Here is an 18,893-nt window from a genome sequence, read left to right on the forward strand (position 1 = left end):
GACACACACTCACATATTTAAATTATGTTGATTTAGGTCCCACCCCCATCCTGAGAAATTTCGGTTAACGCCTATGTTCACATCTAGATAATTCACATATTTAGCATTATTATTTAAAATATAATCTTTCTTCAGATTTTCTAGCTTATTAGTTATTATTTAATTGAAAGGTACATATGAAAATACAATAGCAATAGCTTTTATGTCATGTTACTTAGTAGCAAAACTCTCAGCTAATATTGTTGTTAATCTATGTAGAGAAAGAACAGAACTGGAAAAATATTTGTTGATTAAAGATGTTTATTTCTGTTAAAAGTATTGGTGATATAACAGAAAATAGCTTAATTCAAAAACGATTTAAGTTTAAAACTGAATCAATGTTTTCACTTTCATTATAAATTTTATGCACTTATCTCTAGGCTAAGTAATCTCAACATTCAGTACACTTGTAAGGTTTCACGGAACCACATTTTCACAACCTTCTTGTATCCCCATCACTAAAATTGTGGCTCGGCATGGCCAGGTGGTTAAGGCACTCAACTCGTATGGCCAGGTGGTTAAGGCACTCAACTTTCAGTAATCTGAGGGTAAAAGAGTTTGAATTATCGTCACACCAGACATGCTCGCCCTTTCAGCTGTGGGGGCATTATAATGTTACAGTCAATCCTACTATTCGTTGGTAAAAGAGTTGGCGGTGAATGGTGATGACTAGCTGTCTTCCCTCTAGTCTTACACTGCAAAATTAGGGATGGCTAGCACAGATAGCCCTCGAGTAGCTTTGTGCAAAATTCAAAGCAAACCACTAAAATCGTAATGATCAAACAGTAATCGAACCATTCTCTCTGGATAAAGACATTTTAACGTTTTTGGTGACTCCTATAATGAGAAATCGAAAGAAATGAAGTGTGATGTAACACACGTGCTAACTTTTATATAGGTTGGATTCTAACTATTCTACATTGCTTTGTTATGACAAATTTTTACAAGGATCTTTAAGTAGTAGTTTGGCGTGTTATTTGTTTTAAGAAACTATAATAACTTTAAGTTTTAATCAAATTAGTTGTAAACTTTTTGTGCAATGTGAATTATTATTATTAAAATCTACTCAAAACTAAATCAGTTATATGGATCAAACTCTGAATGAATGAAGACAATACAGTAAAAACTGACTAAAATATTTAATGTATAAAACTTATTAATTTGATTATTGCATTGAATTATCAGTTGGTACTTTTAATTTATCATTATTATTATTGGCTTAATTTCAAGTACAATTAGAACCATAACTAATTTTAAATTTTGAATGGAACATCTTGTCAAATAACTCGTATTTTTTATTGTTTTATAGACTGCCTATATAAAATTAATGAAATAAAATATATATATTTTATGGTTTTAAATTTGTTCTTGTACTTTTGTTCACTTATAGTCATAAATTCATATTTATAATTGAAATATGAATATATCAAAAGTTCACTAAAACGGTCATATATTGAGCTTGTAGTGTGCTGAGTTGTATTATTTTTTTTAATATAAATAAATAAACTATGATGCTTTGAAGTAATTTTCCACAACTTGATTTTTTTGTTTGCAGTGACTATCTATTCAGATTCAGTCTTGATAAACTAAAGAAAATAGAAGAAGCCTATTTACCTTCCTTAGAATCAAGGATCACAGAATGTCTATTGAAAGGACAATCAGTGGTAAGTTAAACTTGTTTTTTTTATGTTGTTTATTTTCGTAGTATATTCAGAAAAGACATTTTATAAAACATGATTATAAAAGTTTCTTGTTTGATAATTAATTTTCTCAGAATGTAGACTATTGTAAGTGCAATAATGTTATAGGTTCAATGGTAGTACAAAAACTTAGAAGGACAGAAGATAATAGTGATCAAAAACTGTACTTTGTTATTATTAATTTATGTACCTTAAACCAGGTTTGTAACACATTATTAAAGAGACATAAACTAAACATACATAAAACTAAGAAATAACCTTCTTGAAGGATATCAGTACATAATAAAAACTATTTATCTTTCAATTTGTGTTATTTCTTTTATTAAAATGCAGACGAAAAAATAGTTGGCACAAATGATTTCTAAATATTACTGAAGTTTGTTATATTCTAAATGAGAAGAAGAAACTTTTGGACAAATTACTTAACACCAATAGCTAAGAAAACCAATTTAACTAAATTTGGAATAGTGTTTTGAGTAAAAATACAAGTGATTTTATTCATGTGAAGGATAGTTTTTACTTTTGTAATAAATAATATGATTGGTTTAAAAGCATATACTTTTTCCCAGAATGACAAGATATTTGTTTGTTTAAATAATGCATTCTCTCAAGAATACTATTGGAGAGATGACTATCTAGTGTATAATAAAATTGTATTTTAATTATTAAAATATTAATTTATTTTTAATAATGGAAATTAGTGCACTATTCTCGAAATAATTGTAATTATTAAATTACCTATTTTGTTTATGAATCTTAGAAAATGTTTTGTTTATTGAAAAGCTCTGGTCATTCTTTCTTTAAAAAGAAATAGGCCAAAGAATAATTTGAATAACTTATTCTCTAGTTTTCTGTTTATTCACTGGGTCCGGCATGACCAGGTGGGTTTAAGTGTTTGACTCATAATCTGAGTGCTGCGGGTTCGAATACCAGTCACACCAAACATGCTTGCCCTTTCAGCCGAGGGGACATTATAATGTCACAGTCAATTGCATTATTCATTGGTAAAAGAGTAGACGAAGAGTTGGTGGCGGGTGGTGATGACTAGCTGCCTTCCCTAAATTAGGGACGGCTAGCACAGATAGCCCTTGAGTAGCTTTACACAAAATTAAAAAAACGAACAAATTTATTCACTCTCATCTGGTAGGGTTCTTTGTTATTTTGACATTTAAACTTGTGGTTAATCAAACATTTGTTTTACAGAAAGACTGTCGAAACTTTGTGAAAGTTCTTCTTTCCCACAATGACAAGATATTTGTTTGTGGCACTAATGCATTCTCTCCAGAATGCTATTGGAGAGATGTAAGTTTTGTTGGTTCATACTATATTTCCTGGATTAAAATATTCTAATTTAAGTAAATATTAATTTACTGTATATTAATTTTTGTCTTGATATAGCATTGTGAGTTTGTATCTTAAAAATTCTATACATGGCACTTAGCAAGTAACATAACTTTTCTTTAATGGATGGTAAAACGTTTTTAAGGTTTAGATAATTATTATATAAATCTGGTATTTATTGAATGCATAGTAATGACCTAATAACTTTGCACTGTTAAAAATTAATTAATATATAGTGCAAAAATGAGCTTTAGTTATATTTGGTAGAAGGTGGTTTTCATGTTAACACTTTAGTTAGTTTTGGTAGATGCTGTTTTTAATGTTAAAAACTTCAATTTATGTTGGTGGAAGGTGGTTTTTATGTTAAAAAGTTAAAGTGCATTTTCTGCACCTTATTTTTTATATGTTATTTGAATAATCTTTAGTACTGTTTGTAGGTAATATTTCATATTTTACTTGTTATTGTCATCTACCCTCAGAAAATAAGATTTTATAATGCTAATATTATTGCTATAAATTATCTATATACATTAGACTCACAAAATTGTATAAGGGTGATTAGAAAGCAAAACAATGTGCACTTTGGTACAAAGAAGTGTCACATGAACTACCAGTCACTGTTTTATAACTTACTTAAATCTCTTCTTTTGGCATTAAAATCAAAACCTGAATAAGATAAAAGTGTTAACTACATTTTGAAGGCAGGTTTACTTGTATGCATTGATATTAAAATAATTTAATAGAAATTTTAAATAAAAGGTTGGTAAGTTTTACTTGTCAGTATGTAGAGAGGTTAATGTTTCACTGGAAATGGTTCATTCACTCTTAATGATGTAAAAACAAAATGTTGAGTTTTTAATGAAAAGAAATATCTACTTCTCACATTCTTCATTTTTATCCACCAAATAAAATGTTTAAAAATGCCTACAGCAAGCTGTATTTCCTACTGTAATAAAATTTTCAATTATGTTTTATCCTTTAAACTGTAGATACAGTCATTAAGTTCTGTCTATGAAAAAGTTCCTGGAATAGCCAAATGCCCGTACAATCCGAACGATAATATATCTGCATTACTCACTATGGATGGTGACTATTACATAGCTTCAGCCCTAGATTTTTCTTCCCGAGACTCAGCAATTTATCGAGCAATGGGAAAAGTTCCTTACATACGAACAGTCCAGTATGATGGTAAATGGTTAAGTGGTAAGTTACTTAACTTCTTCTTTCATGTAAATTAATAGTTAAGCTAGAACTGGACAGTTGAGATTTGCTATGGATTCAAGTTGTGTTTGAAAACATCAACTCTGCAGCCTGGATTTAAATTTATTACAGGAAAGTGTTTGTTGCTTTCTATTGCAATGCTGTAATTAAGGTATGATATAAGATATGTCGTTTTAACTTGTGTACCATAATATGTGAGGCTAGGTTTGGGAAACTGTGTAATAGAAAATGTTATGAAACTACAGTGTGAGAATGGAAGATGTTTTTATAAATAAAGAATTTTACTGAACTAACATGGTTCTAGGTTATGTGTGACCTTGTTTGTGAAATGATTATGTTCAAATAACACAAATTATAATAATAAAACATGTATCTTTTTATATACTGAACTAACATGGTTCTAGGTTATGTGTGACCTTGTTTGTGAAATGATTATGTTCAATTAACACAAATTATAATAATAAAACATGTATCTTTTATATACTGAACTAACATGGTTCTAGGTTATGTGTGACCTTGTTTGTGAAATGATTATGTTCAAATAACACAAATTATAATAATAAAACATGTATCTTTTTATATACTGAACTAACATGGTTCTAGGTTATGTGTGACCTTGTTTGTGAAATGATTATGTTCAAATAACACAAATTATAATAATAAAACATGTATCTTTTTATATACTGAACTAACATGGTTCTAGGTTATGTGTGACCTTGTTTGTGAAATGATTATGTTCAAATAACACAAATTATAATAATAAAACATGTATCTTTTATATACTGAACTAACTTGGTTCTAGGTTATGTGTGACCTTGTTTGTGAAATGATTATGTTCAAATAACACAAATTATAATAATAAAACATGTATCTTTTTATATACTTTTTCCAGAACCAAATTTTGTTGCTTCCTATGAAATTGGAAGCTTTGTGTATTTCTTCTTCAGAGAATCAGCAGTTGAATATATGAACTGTGGCAAGGTTAGATTCTGTTTCATAGTATATTTGATCATTATTTTACTACTTTCACAACTTAAAAATAATGCAGTATCATTGAGAAATTCATGAGTTCACTGTTTTTTTAACTTTGATTTTTTTTTAAAAACCATTGCAGACTTAATTGACTAGGTGGTTAAGAGGTAATACATTTTACAGTGATAAAAACATGGTTTTGATACCTGTGGTAGGCAAAGCACAGGTAGGCCATTGTTTGTTTTATGGCTAAGTGCAAATTTATGCAAAATACTGCTATTTTTTCTATTCACTGAGTTAATATTGATGTGACTATATACAATTATAAATACTTTTCTCAAACCAAGTATATATAATATAACCAAAAAAGTTTTCACCAGTGTTAAACAAGTGATAAAAATTGTGAAAGGAAAACAAAACAAAAAATCAAAAGGGAAGACATTATGCTAAAAACAGTTTCACTCAAATTCACCATTTCCATAATACTTTTCTTATATATTGTGTTTTAATGTGTTTTTTTTAATTTTGAAAATTACATTTCTTTTGTACCGAATTTTAAGACTAATTTTATTATTTACAGTAAACCATGAATCTCTAATTGTGCAAAATGTAATTATATTTTGTAAAATTAAGTTTGCAAGTTTTTAGTGTTTTTTTTTAACCTATATTTATTAATAATCTAGAAAATTTATTCTCGTGTTGGAAGAGTATGCAAGAATGACAGAGGAGGTCAATTCATGTTGAAAGACAATTGGACAACTTTCCTTAAAGCTCGGCTGAACTGTTCAGTTCCAGGAAAATATCCATTCTATTTTGATGAGCTCCAGAGTTTGCATTATGTGGAAAGGAATAAAGTATTCTATGGAATTTTTACTACACCAGAGTAGGTGTACTATTTTTAGAAACACTAAAATAAGGATAAGAAACAACAGAATGCATAACCTGCAAACAACCCTTTAATAAGCTTAGTCTAATCAAAAACAAAATTTAGCTATTCATTTATAAATAATGATATAAAATATTAAAACATGTAAAATAATGGTTTTTTTTAGTGTTTTTACACTTGAAACATTTAATCACTTCTATTGTAAAAACGAAAAAAGTTGTACAGTTTAGTCCATTTTATATATAAACATAAAACCTGAATTTTAATCTTTAATATTATAGAAAATTATATCACTAATTATATGTCATAAATGTGTTGTATCAACTTCTGTTCCTTTTTGTAAGGTTGAGTTTCCCTAATTTTATATTTTTAAGAGAGATAAATCTTTTGAATATAGAAATTTCGCACAATACATTTATTGTTCCAGTCATTTATAGTAAAGAAAGGTTATTGTAAAAAATAAAGTTTTCATACTCTAGCATATGTTCATTTAATAATTATTTTATTAAATAATATGGTTTTTCCTGTTTATTAGTGGTTAATGATTCAGTGGCATAAAATTTTATTGTGAAACTTTTAACAGTTTTAATGTTGACATCTGGTTTTCCCCAAACAACATTCAGAATAGAACTGGTTAATATACATGATAATATGGTTTGCTAAGGTTTAGTTTGCTTTTCATTTAGAAATGGCATCTATGGATCAGCAGTTTGTGTCTTCAACTTAACCGACATAGAGAGAGTATTTGAAGGTCCTTTTAAGTATCAAGAAACTCCCAAGTCTCAGTGGGAAAGTCATAATGGACCTCACAAACATTTTCGAGTATGTAACCTAACTCTCGAATAAATCACTGCAACTTATATATCAATGAACTTGTGTTTGATTAAATTATAATAACTTTAGAGCAGTTGGTATGAATGAGCCAGTTGTTTTTTTAACTAAAATGTATTACAAAATGAACATTTATACATAAAATTAATTTTGAATTATATTTTAAACATTATTCTTAAATTATTTTAAGCATATTTTGAAATAATAGTAAATATTTTTCAGATGACACTTTTTTCTACGTTTAACAGCTAGTTCTTATTTTGGTTCTTTAAATATTTATGTTTTATGGAAACCAATTTTTCACAGTTTTTGTGTGGTCTTTAAATTCATAGAAAAACTTTCAAGATAGGCCCTAGCATGGAAAGCTTTAAATTGTGTTATTTCATTAAAACAAGGATTGTATCATACTGAATTCTGTGGTTTTGTGAGTTTAATTAGTAATGTTAATTCTAAATGGTTGAAGTTGTAGGTATATTACTGATCTAACATGTTTTTAAATTGTAGTTACATTTTGGCTTTCTAATCCCAAATGAATAAAAAATATTTACCAATTCACTCATTGTGTTTGGACAAGAAAGACATTAGGATGTTATTACAAACATATTATACTTTAGAGTGGTATTTAGTTTTAATTATGATTGTTCGTGACAGTGTGAAACTCCTGGTAGTTCTCAACACCTTGTTGACGCTGATCGTTTCAAGTTGATGGATGATGCAGTCCAAGCCAGCTATTCCAGGCCTGTGTATATGGCTGAATTTGAAAGGTATAATATCGGAACAGATGTTATTTTGAAACATATAAATGAAATTCAGTTATAAATTTTCTGAAGTAACTAATGTTATTATTATTATTAGGTAAAAAGTTTAGACTGGCAATTTGCCAGTTATTGCAAACTGGTAAAATTTAATTTAATTTTTTATTTTTTTTTTATTTTCTGTTTTGCAACTGTCTAATTTTTTTTTCAGGAAAACATATTTCTTTCATGAACTGCTAATATCATTTTGACAAAGTCAAAACTACAGGGATTTCATGAATTTCTATATATGTGCAATTTCCTTTTATAGTATAGCCCCATATGTGTTTTAACTTATTTTGGCTGATAATTGTCATCAGTGTTAATACGTAGAATGTGTTATGTTTCATGTCAGACATCATTGTTAATACTTGGAAAGTGTTATGTTTCATGTCAGGCACCAGTGCTAATACTTGGAAAGGGTTATGTTTCATGTCAGGCATCATTGTTAATGCTTGGAAAGTGTTATGTTTGATGTCAGGCACCAGTTCTAATACTTGGAAAGCGTTACGTTTGATGTTGGGCATCAGTTCTAATACTTGGAAAGTGTTACGTTTGATGTTGGGCATCAGTTCTAATACTTGGAAAGTGTTACGTTTGATGTTGGGCATCAGTTCTAATACTTGGAAAGTGTTTGATGTTGAGCATCAGTTCTAATACTTGGAAAGTGTTACGTTTGATGTTGGGCATCAGTTCTAACACTTGAAAAGTGTTACGTTTGATGTTGGGCATCAGTTCTAATACTTGGAAAGTGTTACGTTTGATGTTGGGCATCAGTTCTAATACTTGGAAAGTGTTTGATGTTGAGCATCAGTTCTAATACTTGGAAAGTGTTACGTTTGATGTTGGGCATCAGTTCTAATACTTGGAAAGTGTTATGTTTGATGTTGGGCATCAGTTCTAATACTTGGAAAGTGTTTGATGTTGGGCATCAGTTCTAATACTTGGAAAGTGTTATGTTTGATGTTGGGCATCAGTTCTAATACTTGGAAAGTGTTTGATGTTGGGCATCAGTTCTAATACTTGGAAAGTGTTATGTTTGATGTTGGGCATCAGTTCTAATACTTGGAAAGTGTTTGATGTTGGGCATCAGTTCTAATACTTGGAAAGTGTTATGTTTGATGTCGAGTATCAGTTCTAATACTTGGAAAGTGTTTGATGTTGGGCATCAGTTCTAATACTTGGAAAGTGTTATGTTTGATGTCGAGTATCAGTGCTAATACTTGGAAAGTGTAATGTTTGATGTTTGACTTATAGCAGCATGTGAAAGAACAAGCTGTAGTGCTTTGTGAGTCTAATGTTTTGTGACTTTCTTTGTGACAAGAATCACTACTATAGAGCAGTGCACTCACACATAGATGTTTTAAAATCAAAGCATTTTTTCTTTATTTTATCATCAATCTATAAATAATAGTTGTGCTTGATTTATGCCTTAATAATTTGTGAAGAAGGGGAAGTGTTATATTTCATTATATCACATCATATTTATGTTCTAAAAACCATCTGTATGGCATAATCTTGTGGAAATGTGATTATAAAAACTGCACTGTTCAAGATATTCTGACCACACTGATATAAATTACAAGAACCATTTTGTGAAACATATGATGTTTTTAAATTTTAGTGGGGTCATGACAGTCAGAGCTATAATACCAATATTAGTTACTCATGAACATCATAACTTGTTTTTTCCACTGATATCTTTCTGTAAGAATGTATATATAAAGTGTCAAGGATTATTAGCTAACACATGGTTCATAATCTAAAGCTATTAATCTGATCTATGTTACATACAAAAATCTCGACATTTACAGTCACTGGAATTGTTGATTGTTAATGGATGAAATATCGTATGGTAATAGACTTGTTTAGAATTTGCCTCTTGTGAAATATATGTGCATACTTGAATATATTATCATCTGTATTCATAAAATTAAAAATATTTCATACTTTGTAGGTAATCAAGGTATCATGTTGAACATGCTGGTTTAGAAACATCTTCACAGCTGAACTTCTATTTGTTTAATGTTTTATCACGGCATATGTTGTCACAAAATGTAATTATTAAATAAATACTATATGAAAAGTAACAAGTGTAGGTATCAATGTTACTTATTGTAATGTAGCCTTGTTTATCTGTTGAATTACATACGTAATTCATATATCTCTTTTTGTTTTGTTTTTTTACTTTAGAATTTAGTGAAAAGAAACTTTCTAAAATACAATTTTATGCAAAAAAACCCAGTAAGTTTATATAAATGTGTATTTTCATTGAATCCTAACAGGGTTTAGAATTATAGTCATAGAAGTAAATGCAAGTGTTGGTAGACTTTGTATCGTGTATTAAATCAATCCAGTACTTGGCTATCCATAAAGTAGTGTAACGATCATACTTGTAGCAAACAAAAAACACTTGTGGGTAAACAAAAACATGGCATGGTTTGTATGTTTTGGACATTTAGTGATAAAGTACTAGCTCTGTTAGCCAGAGGCCTTGGATTTGAGTCCTAGCCTTAGTTCAACTTTTTGTGTAAAAGTTTCATTACATACTTTCTCAGTAACCCTAATGATCCATAACTGCACCACACTATACAAAGTCTCAGAAGTTACTTCAGATATAATCACACTGAATTACTTCATTTTTTATATTTCTGTTTTTGATAATTTCACTTCATTGGATAAATCAGACTGAGTTGTTGAAATTTCATTTGCTGTTTAATACATGTTATTTTTCTCTTTTCTCCAAGGTTCAGTAAAGTAGTAGTTGATGTAGTTCCAACAAAGTTCTCAGAAGGTATCCATGTGTTGTTTGTGATCACTTTAGAAGGAATAATATACAAACTGATCCTGGTTCCAAAGACTAACCAGGCATGTATAATAGAAGTGATACACGTGTTTCCTCTGAATAGCACAGAGCAAATCTTATCTGTGAAGCTTCTGACAGACACTGTAAGTGATGCTAAAACCTTTATTTCTTTTTATTTTAGATTTATTAATTTTCATGTTGTAATTTTTAATCTTGGCCATATTTAAAGTAAGTAAGCAATGTTGGTCATTATACATTTCTTTGGTTCTATTCAGTTTAAGTTTGTGTTTCATTATCATTTAAAAGTAGATGTTAATACAGTGTATTAAATTTTTGAACAACTATCTATGGTCTCATATCTTACAAAATATTCAGTCCAGATACAATGCAACTGTAATGATTATGGTCATTGTTTGTTTCAACTTATTGTTTATTTCATAGAAATAAAGTTGTGTGAAGTATAACTTATTGGAGACCAGGCTCAATAGTGTTTGTTATGTACATTGTCTTATATGATTCAAAACTGTGTTTAATTTAATTTGTACTGTGTATAATTCAAAGAATTATAGGTTTGTTTAGGTTGCTACACAAAATATAACTTTTGATTTGCTACTCAAAATATAACTTTTGATTTACTTGGCAATTTATAATTTCAGAGTTCTCTCTACGTTGGAACCGAAACAGAGTTGATGAGCATACCCTTGCATCGCTGTGATCGTTTCAAAGATAAAAAGTACATTCTTTCACTTTAATTAGATTTTCTCTTACACATATAAGATTTATTTATTTTTAAAAAGATTTTTATTATAATATTTAGTTAAATACTGAAACATTAAATGACATATCTCTGATAAGAAAAACAGCAGGACATTTAGTTTATAAATTACTATATATATTTTTTTTTATTAACAATCATATTTACATAAAAATTGCACATATGATATGGAAGAAGTTATTAAATTAGTTTTTGTTACAAATTCTCTGAGAAAAATGCAAGGATTAGAAACAGCTGTTTCTATTAGGTATTTTCAGTTATAATAACAACAGAGACATCCTGCATATTCATAAGACTTTTATCATCTTGTTATCTTTTGGATGCACCAACAAAGGTTATTCAAAAGTTATTCAACTAACTTGTCGAACATTTACTCTGTAAAGGTTACCCTAATTGTTAGTGAGTTGAACAAGGTCTTGCATTTATTATGTCTGACCTGTGGAACTAAGAATTTATGGTTCACATTTCACTGCCAGTAAAACATATCTCTCACTTTGGAGCCACGGATGTGCTTTGAGAGTGATGCTCAAAATCAGTGGCTAGAGTGGGGAGGTATGCATTGATATCCATACCAGTTGGGAGGTTTGCATTGATATCCATACCTGTGGGGAGGTGTGTGTTGACAGTCATACCAGTGGGGAGGTATGTGTTGATATTCATACCGGTAAGAAAAAATATGGCATGTGACTTGTACAAAAATGTCTTTAATGTCACATGAAAATACATTTGACTTTAGTTTCTTTTACAGTTATAGCATGAATATACTTTTTAGAAGCACTGACCTGCTCATCAGCACAAATATTTTGGAGATTACAAGCCATGTTTGAAAGATCACAATGTATCCTCTCATTTTAAGCTGTGAGTACTTTATAAGAATGACAACAAATCCCTTAGATTTGATGGTGAGAGGCAGGATGGTGCCGACTGGCTTCCTTCCCTCTCGTCAGTAGTTCAGAATTACAGGAAGTAGCAGATAGCATTAGTTACTTACTTATAAATACAAGATACAAATAAAAAATAACCCCTTCCTTCATCCACATACTTGTATACATGCATTTATTGGAAAACCACTTTAAACACTAGGTGAAATCTCACTGCTCACTCACATAAGAGTTGTTTGTAGGTGCGACTGACTAGCTTACCCTCCTTAAGTCCATTAGGTAAATATTAGTCTGTGTACAGATGGCTCTTGTGTAATGTTGAAACAAAAGAAATTTAAATAAATGTATATTTTATATAGGTTATAGTATTTGGGTGTAATTTTATAATATTAAATTTTATTAAATAATAAATAGTGTTATAATTAAAAATAAATAATGCAGGTCCATTAATATAAAATTTATTCTAGGAACAAAAATTACTGCTTTCCATCATCGATGTGTAATATGAAGGTGTTCTACCCTTGAATAAATAATGATATTTGAATTGTGCACTTTTTTTTCTGTAAAAGAAATGTATTTACCTCTTGAGGTACTCACAGAAATGTTTTTTTCTAGTTTTATGCTTGTATAACTTGCTAAGTGTAGTAACTGTTTTCAGAAGCTTGTATACTTATGTAAGATGAAGTCATAATTACTTACCTTTAACCCTTTTTATCATTCTTAATTTTTTTATGCATAACTGAGGGATGATATAATTTAGGTAAGTTAGTTACAGTAAAATAAACATAATAAAATATAATATAACATGAAAACAAAATATGCTCTGTACCTAATTTGTTATTTTTTAAATTTTAATTACCGATTTCATATGTATACACTCATTCATATTTATTTTGTTAACTGTTAAAACGTGTGGAGATCCATTTATACAAGCAGACAAATCTAATGTGAAATATACAAGTAGTTGAAACTGAAACCATGTACATTTTCTTTTGTTGGATAAAACTCTTACTCACAATATTACTTGTAACAGAAATAATAGAAAACAGTTTAATAAAAACGTTTTACTTTAAAACCTCAGAATAAATACATCTTACTTGAGTCCCATAATTCTTTATGGCTTGTATGGAGTTTATAATAATTGAATTCATTTGAAGAAAATTTATTTCATGTGTATTCTATCATTGGTTTTGAAACAGCTACCAATTATTAGTAAAATAGATTTGTTTAGTGTAAGAAGTTAACAGCAAATATAGTTTTAATATGGTTGTGGAGTGTACAGTATTTTATTGTAAACAAAAAACTTGCACTTTTGCGTGAAAATAATTTTGTAATTTCTGTCATAACCATTTCAAGTGGGAATAAAACTTATATGAGTACCTCCTTAATGTAAGATTTAAAGTTGTGGAAACTAAAGATATAATAATAGTCTTGAAAACTGAAAGTACACACTTTATTTGAGATACATCAGTAACTAAATGTTATGTCATTTTTGTTTGTGTTTCTGACTGCATATTTTGCACATAGTATAATGTACAGTCTGTTTTTCTTTTAAAAATAAAAATAATTTCATAGTTTTTTAATATTTCTTTAAAGATGAGTTTGTTTATGTGTCCATGTAAAGAGGTGTTTTTCAGTTCAGGAGCCAGTGTATTATTAAAGTTTCATTTTATATTTCCTACTAATATTGGATTCTGGCTCTATCTATGATTTGGATTTCTCTCAATTCTTTTTTTAAGCATTTTTTATTATTTCAGTTCATGTCTTAATTCCATGGATCCGTACTGTGGTTGGAACACACATGAATTACAGTGCACTACTGCCCCTTATCGTAGTCCTCACAGCAGTTTCTGGGAACAGTCTCCTACTGGTTGTCCAAACAAAGTTATACCAGGTGAGTGAGGAAAGAATCTAGAAAGGGATGTCGGGTATCAGATTTTAAAGTGGAGAGATTGAGCAAACTTAAACAATGGTCAGTTGCAAACTTGCTTTGTTAATCTGAAGATGACCTGAGGAGGTTGATTCGTTGTTCTGTACTGTTATTTTAATTTAAGTTTTAATTTAGTACCCATATCAGCCATCTTGAGAATACATTTTTCTTGTCACCATAAAATCCTTAAACAATTACTTGTTTTACAAGCATAGACTGAAGAAGTAGTAGAACTTAAATTAAAAGTTGCTTTTCTTAGACATTTTGCTGCATACATTGAAAAAGGTGTGTGAAAATGTGGGAAGTGTACCTTGGATAATTAATTTTTATGATAAATTGGAGGTCGAAATTATGTGACATAAAAATCTCTCAAGATCTTGCAATGTTTTAAATTCATTGTATAAGATTAGTTCTTACCTTAATGCTAGGAACAAACACAGGAAAATTGCTATCATTTGTAATATAATGCTGTTCAGAGTCTGGTGAAAAGCCCTTGTAACAGAATAATTAAAGGTCATGTTGTAAGAGAAACCTTTTATTAATACAGTATCTTGGATAATGATCTTGTTTTCACATTTATCCATTATTTTATGTTTATATATCTTAAGACTAGTTATGTTAACCCTATCTACAGTTCATGGTGGGTGGAGCCAATGGTCATCGTGGTTTCAGTGTGAACAGTCAGGCAAAGAATCTTCTAACGATTGGTGTCTATGTCGAGATAGGACTTGCACCAATCCTTTGCCAAAGAACGGTGGTGATCACTGCAGTGGACGTAGAATACAAGTTTCAAATTGCACACGTAAGTCTTTGTATTTTGTGAAGTGTCCAATAAGGATCTCAAAGGGAATTGCATATTTGCTAGTCAAACAAAGAACTTGACAGGAGAGTAATGAATTAAATGAAGAGGATTTGTGGTATAACATAACTTTAGTTTCCCACTGTTTTCTGAAGGTAGTGTCTGAATCCCGAAATCTTTATAGTTATCTTACCTGTAAGTTGCCTGTGGTGCCATCTGCCTTAAAACAGATCGTCTTATTTCATTTTTTTCTGAAATTTTACACATTTCAGTTTTCCTGTATTTTTAGAAAATGGTCAATGGACACTGTGGTCAGCATGGTCAGCATGCTCTCAGTCTTGTGGTTTGGCTCTGAAAACACGGCGTAGGCATTGTGGAAATCCTTCTCCTACTCATGGGGGAAGGATATGTCTTGGTCCGGAAATGGAGGAAACCCACTGTTCAACAAACCCTCCTTGTCCAGGTATTCTTTTCAAATTTATTTTCTTTGTCAGTTTAATCTCATCAAATTCAAAATTTTTTTAAAAATTTCTATAATAAATGTTTTCAGTTTAGAATCAAAGAAGCAGGAGTTAAGAGTCTGCTGTAACTATACATAACCAAATGAATCCACTATAATATTTAACATCAAAACTGAATGACATTAATTGTACATAAATTTAATAATTTATTCAGCAATGTATGTGGTTTCTTGTCTTCAGTACCACAGGGAGAATATTCACGGTGTTATGAAAAGTATGCCTCTATATAACACCCATTATTTCAACATACACTAATGAGTGATTTAACTGTTATAAATCTGAAGTCCTCAAATGAAACTTGTTGATGACAGTATTACTCTAAATGAAACGATTACATTAATTTGTTATAAGTATATATTTTTAAATATTTATTACCTCAAAGATTTTCTAATCTTCTTCCCTAATTCTCAGTGCCTTTCAGCATTGCAAGGATTAGTAAATAAATACTGTAGCACATGATTGTATGAGACACCAGTATTTAAAACTGTTTCATACTGAGTGCCAATGAAAATTTAGGCAAAAAAATAAACTTAGTTTAACAAGAAGTTAAAGAAAGAACAAACGTCAAAAAAATTATTACTTTAAGGCATGTATATTGCTCTTAATAGTCTTGCAACAATGAACACAGGCATAGGTGGGATGATGAGAAGCAAGGGGGATTTGTCTCCCCACGTTTCCTGTGGAATACAGAATACACGTGGCATTCATAACAGTTAATTACTTTTCTTTTAATGCCTTTCCCTACATTTTGGTCCCAAATTTCACTAGTGAACATAGGTGTGAATAAAGCTTTTACTAATAGTGAAACAATAAATGCTAAAGTGAATACTTTGGAACCATAGTGTGATCGTATTTGTATTTTCATTATATATAAGACCGAAAGAGCTTCTTATGAAACTAAGGTTTGTTACTTTTAATGCTTTTGGTCAAAAGGTTTCAGTTAGAAGTATAAAAGAGTAAAAATCACCTCAAAGTTTTGAATAATTTTTTATGTGTGTGTGTGTGTGTGTGTGTGTGCATAAAAATTTGATATACCTTTTCGTGAAGTGTAAAGTTAGAAATAAACCATAACCATTAAACTTCAAAACTTATATTTGTTAACCTATGTTTGAGATCTCTATTTTAATAGGACCTTCAGTTCCCCCTGTTGATGGTAAATGGTCTAAATGGTCAGCATGGAGTGAATGTAATGTCAAATGTGGAGGTGGATATCAGGTTCGACATCGGAAATGCAACAACCCTTCTCCAAAAAATGGTGGACTTGAATGCATTGGGTGTGCTACCCAGAAACAGGAGTGTAACCTACAGAAATGTGATGAAATAAGAAAAGTTGGCAGGTGGTCTCCATGGCTAAGACTAAACAACACCAAAGATGGATACTTTGAGCAGAGGTTCAGGTTCATCTGCCGTGCCAGTGTCCTGTCCGAAGACTTGATTCGCATTGGCCACATGAAAACAGAAGAACGATTCTGTCTCTATGACACCCAAACTTGTTTTGACCCTGGTATGAATTGCAAATTTTCACTCCTGATATTTGACAAACTTTGTCTCTCTTTTACAAAAAAGCAACCTGAAGCTTTCTTTTAATTTTATTTGAAATCAAATATATTATATAACCTGAGGGATTACGTTATATGTTGCAATGCTCTGGTACAAGAATTGTTGGCATTTTATATTTTGTGAGTAAATGTTTTAAAACCCTGGTTAGTAGCTGATGCTTGACATTTCTTTGTGCATGTGTAATAATCAGAGACATGGAAAATCAGATTAGGTATTGCCAAAAATTTACAAAATTTTCTTTAGAGATCTTATTTTCCCTAAGCTTTCTAATAACAGTAATTAAAATGTAGCTGACGAACCTAGGCTGCAGACACGTTAATTAAGATTTTTCCTTTTGGATATGGGTATTGTTTTGTATAAAATTCAGACTCTTTACTGTGAAAGATCACAATTGATAACATTGTTGTATGGTGTTTTTTTTGTAAATGATTTCCATATAATGCCAACAATTATTAGCTGATTAAACACGTATTTCACTTCATATTAGCATATATCAACAATGGTGGAGAGGTGACAGCATGGTCAGAATGGTCAGAGTGGTCATCTTGTAGCAGCTCTTGTGGAGGTGGAGTTCAGGTGCGAGAACGAAACTGTTCAACTCCACATCCATTTCAAAATAGTTTAAACTGTGAAGGTGATCAACGTATGGAAAGACCGTGTAATGTCCAGGATTGTAAAAGTAAGGAATATAATTAAAAAATAACATGATACTTTAAAAATTGATACTTTACTTTACTTAACATCCAAGATTGTAAAAGTAATGGATATTACTTTAAAAGATAACAAAATACTTTCAAAATTCACACTTTACTTAACATCCAAGATTGTAAAATCCTCTTTCAAATGACACCATCTGCAGTAGAATAGATGACATGAGCGATGACATCTTGGCTCAAGTAGTTCAAGATCTGATTTCAAGCCCAGCAAAATTCAGCCTTCAACTAGATGAGATCACCGACGTTTCCAATCTAAGCCAGCTTGTTGTATTCATGAGGTACATGAAGAACGATGAGATAAAAGAAGATTTTTTATTTTGTAAGCCTCTTACAACAACAACTAAGGCAGTTGACATGAAGAAACTTGTGGATGACTTCTTCAGAGACAACGATCTTTCGTGGGATATGGTTTCTGCAGTTTGTTTGAACAGAGATTTAGTCATGCTGGGACGAAACTCTGGTTTTGGTGCGCTAGTGAAAGCCGATGCACCACATATCATTGTAACGCACTGTGTTCTGTACAGGCATGCATTGGCAACAAAAACCTTGCCTTCAAAACTGGCAGAAGTATTAAAATTGTAGTTGAATGTGTGAACTTTGAGCGAAATCGTGTCCTGAAGCACTGCATCTTCAAAGAGCTGTGTAATGAAATGGGCTCTAAAAGCAAGGTACTTCTGTACTATTCTAACGTTCAGTGGTTATCCCGAGAAAGGTTCTGAATCGTGTTTTTGCCATGCGTGTGGAATTAGCCCTGTTTTTGTAAGAGCACCAACATTGTCATGCAGATTGCTTCAAAAATCCAAGTTCATTCTCATTTTGGCATACATGGCCAATATCTTCAATGCTCTTAATCATCTCAATCAACAGATGCAGGGAGGTGGAGTAAACATCATCGAAGTGGAAGAAAACCTGAAGGCTTTTCAAAAAAAGCTACCATTATGGAAACGACGAACAGAGAATGATAACTTTGCAAACTGTCCTCTGCTGAACGACTGTGTAAGTAAGATCAAAGATGTATCTGAAATCGGAGACATTTCTGTACCCGAGGAACTGAAGCAAGCAATTGCCATGCACTTAGATGAGCTCGAAAAGTCTCTCGACGGATACTTCCCCACCAGAGA

The 18,893-nt window shown here is 30.7% G+C and overlaps 1 protein-coding gene across 5 annotated transcripts in view; it reads left to right on the forward strand.

The window, feature by feature from the left end:
* The window catches only part of LOC143236712 (semaphorin 5c-like), a 164,880-nt gene that overhangs the window by 138,722 nt on the left and 7,265 nt on the right, over positions 1-18,893 (forward strand). For all 5 annotated transcript variants that reach the window (XM_076475142.1, XM_076475143.1, XM_076475141.1 and 2 more), the window contains 14 exons: positions 1,595-1,703; positions 2,943-3,041; positions 4,070-4,283; positions 5,194-5,282; positions 5,957-6,156; positions 6,846-6,981; positions 7,642-7,754; positions 10,532-10,733; positions 11,247-11,323; positions 14,004-14,140; positions 14,811-14,978; positions 15,265-15,438; positions 16,626-17,000; positions 17,544-17,735. In XM_076475142.1, coding sequence (XP_076331257.1) covers positions 1,595-1,703; positions 2,943-3,041; positions 4,070-4,283; positions 5,194-5,282; positions 5,957-6,156; positions 6,846-6,981; positions 7,642-7,754; positions 10,532-10,733; positions 11,247-11,323; positions 14,004-14,140; positions 14,811-14,978; positions 15,265-15,438; positions 16,626-17,000; positions 17,544-17,735 — 2,285 coding nt within the window. The remainder of the gene's footprint in view (positions 1-1,594; positions 1,704-2,942; positions 3,042-4,069; positions 4,284-5,193; positions 5,283-5,956; positions 6,157-6,845; positions 6,982-7,641; positions 7,755-10,531; positions 10,734-11,246; positions 11,324-14,003; positions 14,141-14,810; positions 14,979-15,264; positions 15,439-16,625; positions 17,001-17,543; positions 17,736-18,893) is intronic.

This window comes from Tachypleus tridentatus, chromosome 13 (assembly GCF_004210375.1).
Source record: "Tachypleus tridentatus isolate NWPU-2018 chromosome 13, ASM421037v1, whole genome shotgun sequence".
Classification (NCBI taxonomy): Eukaryota; Metazoa; Arthropoda; class Merostomata; order Xiphosura; family Limulidae; genus Tachypleus; species Tachypleus tridentatus.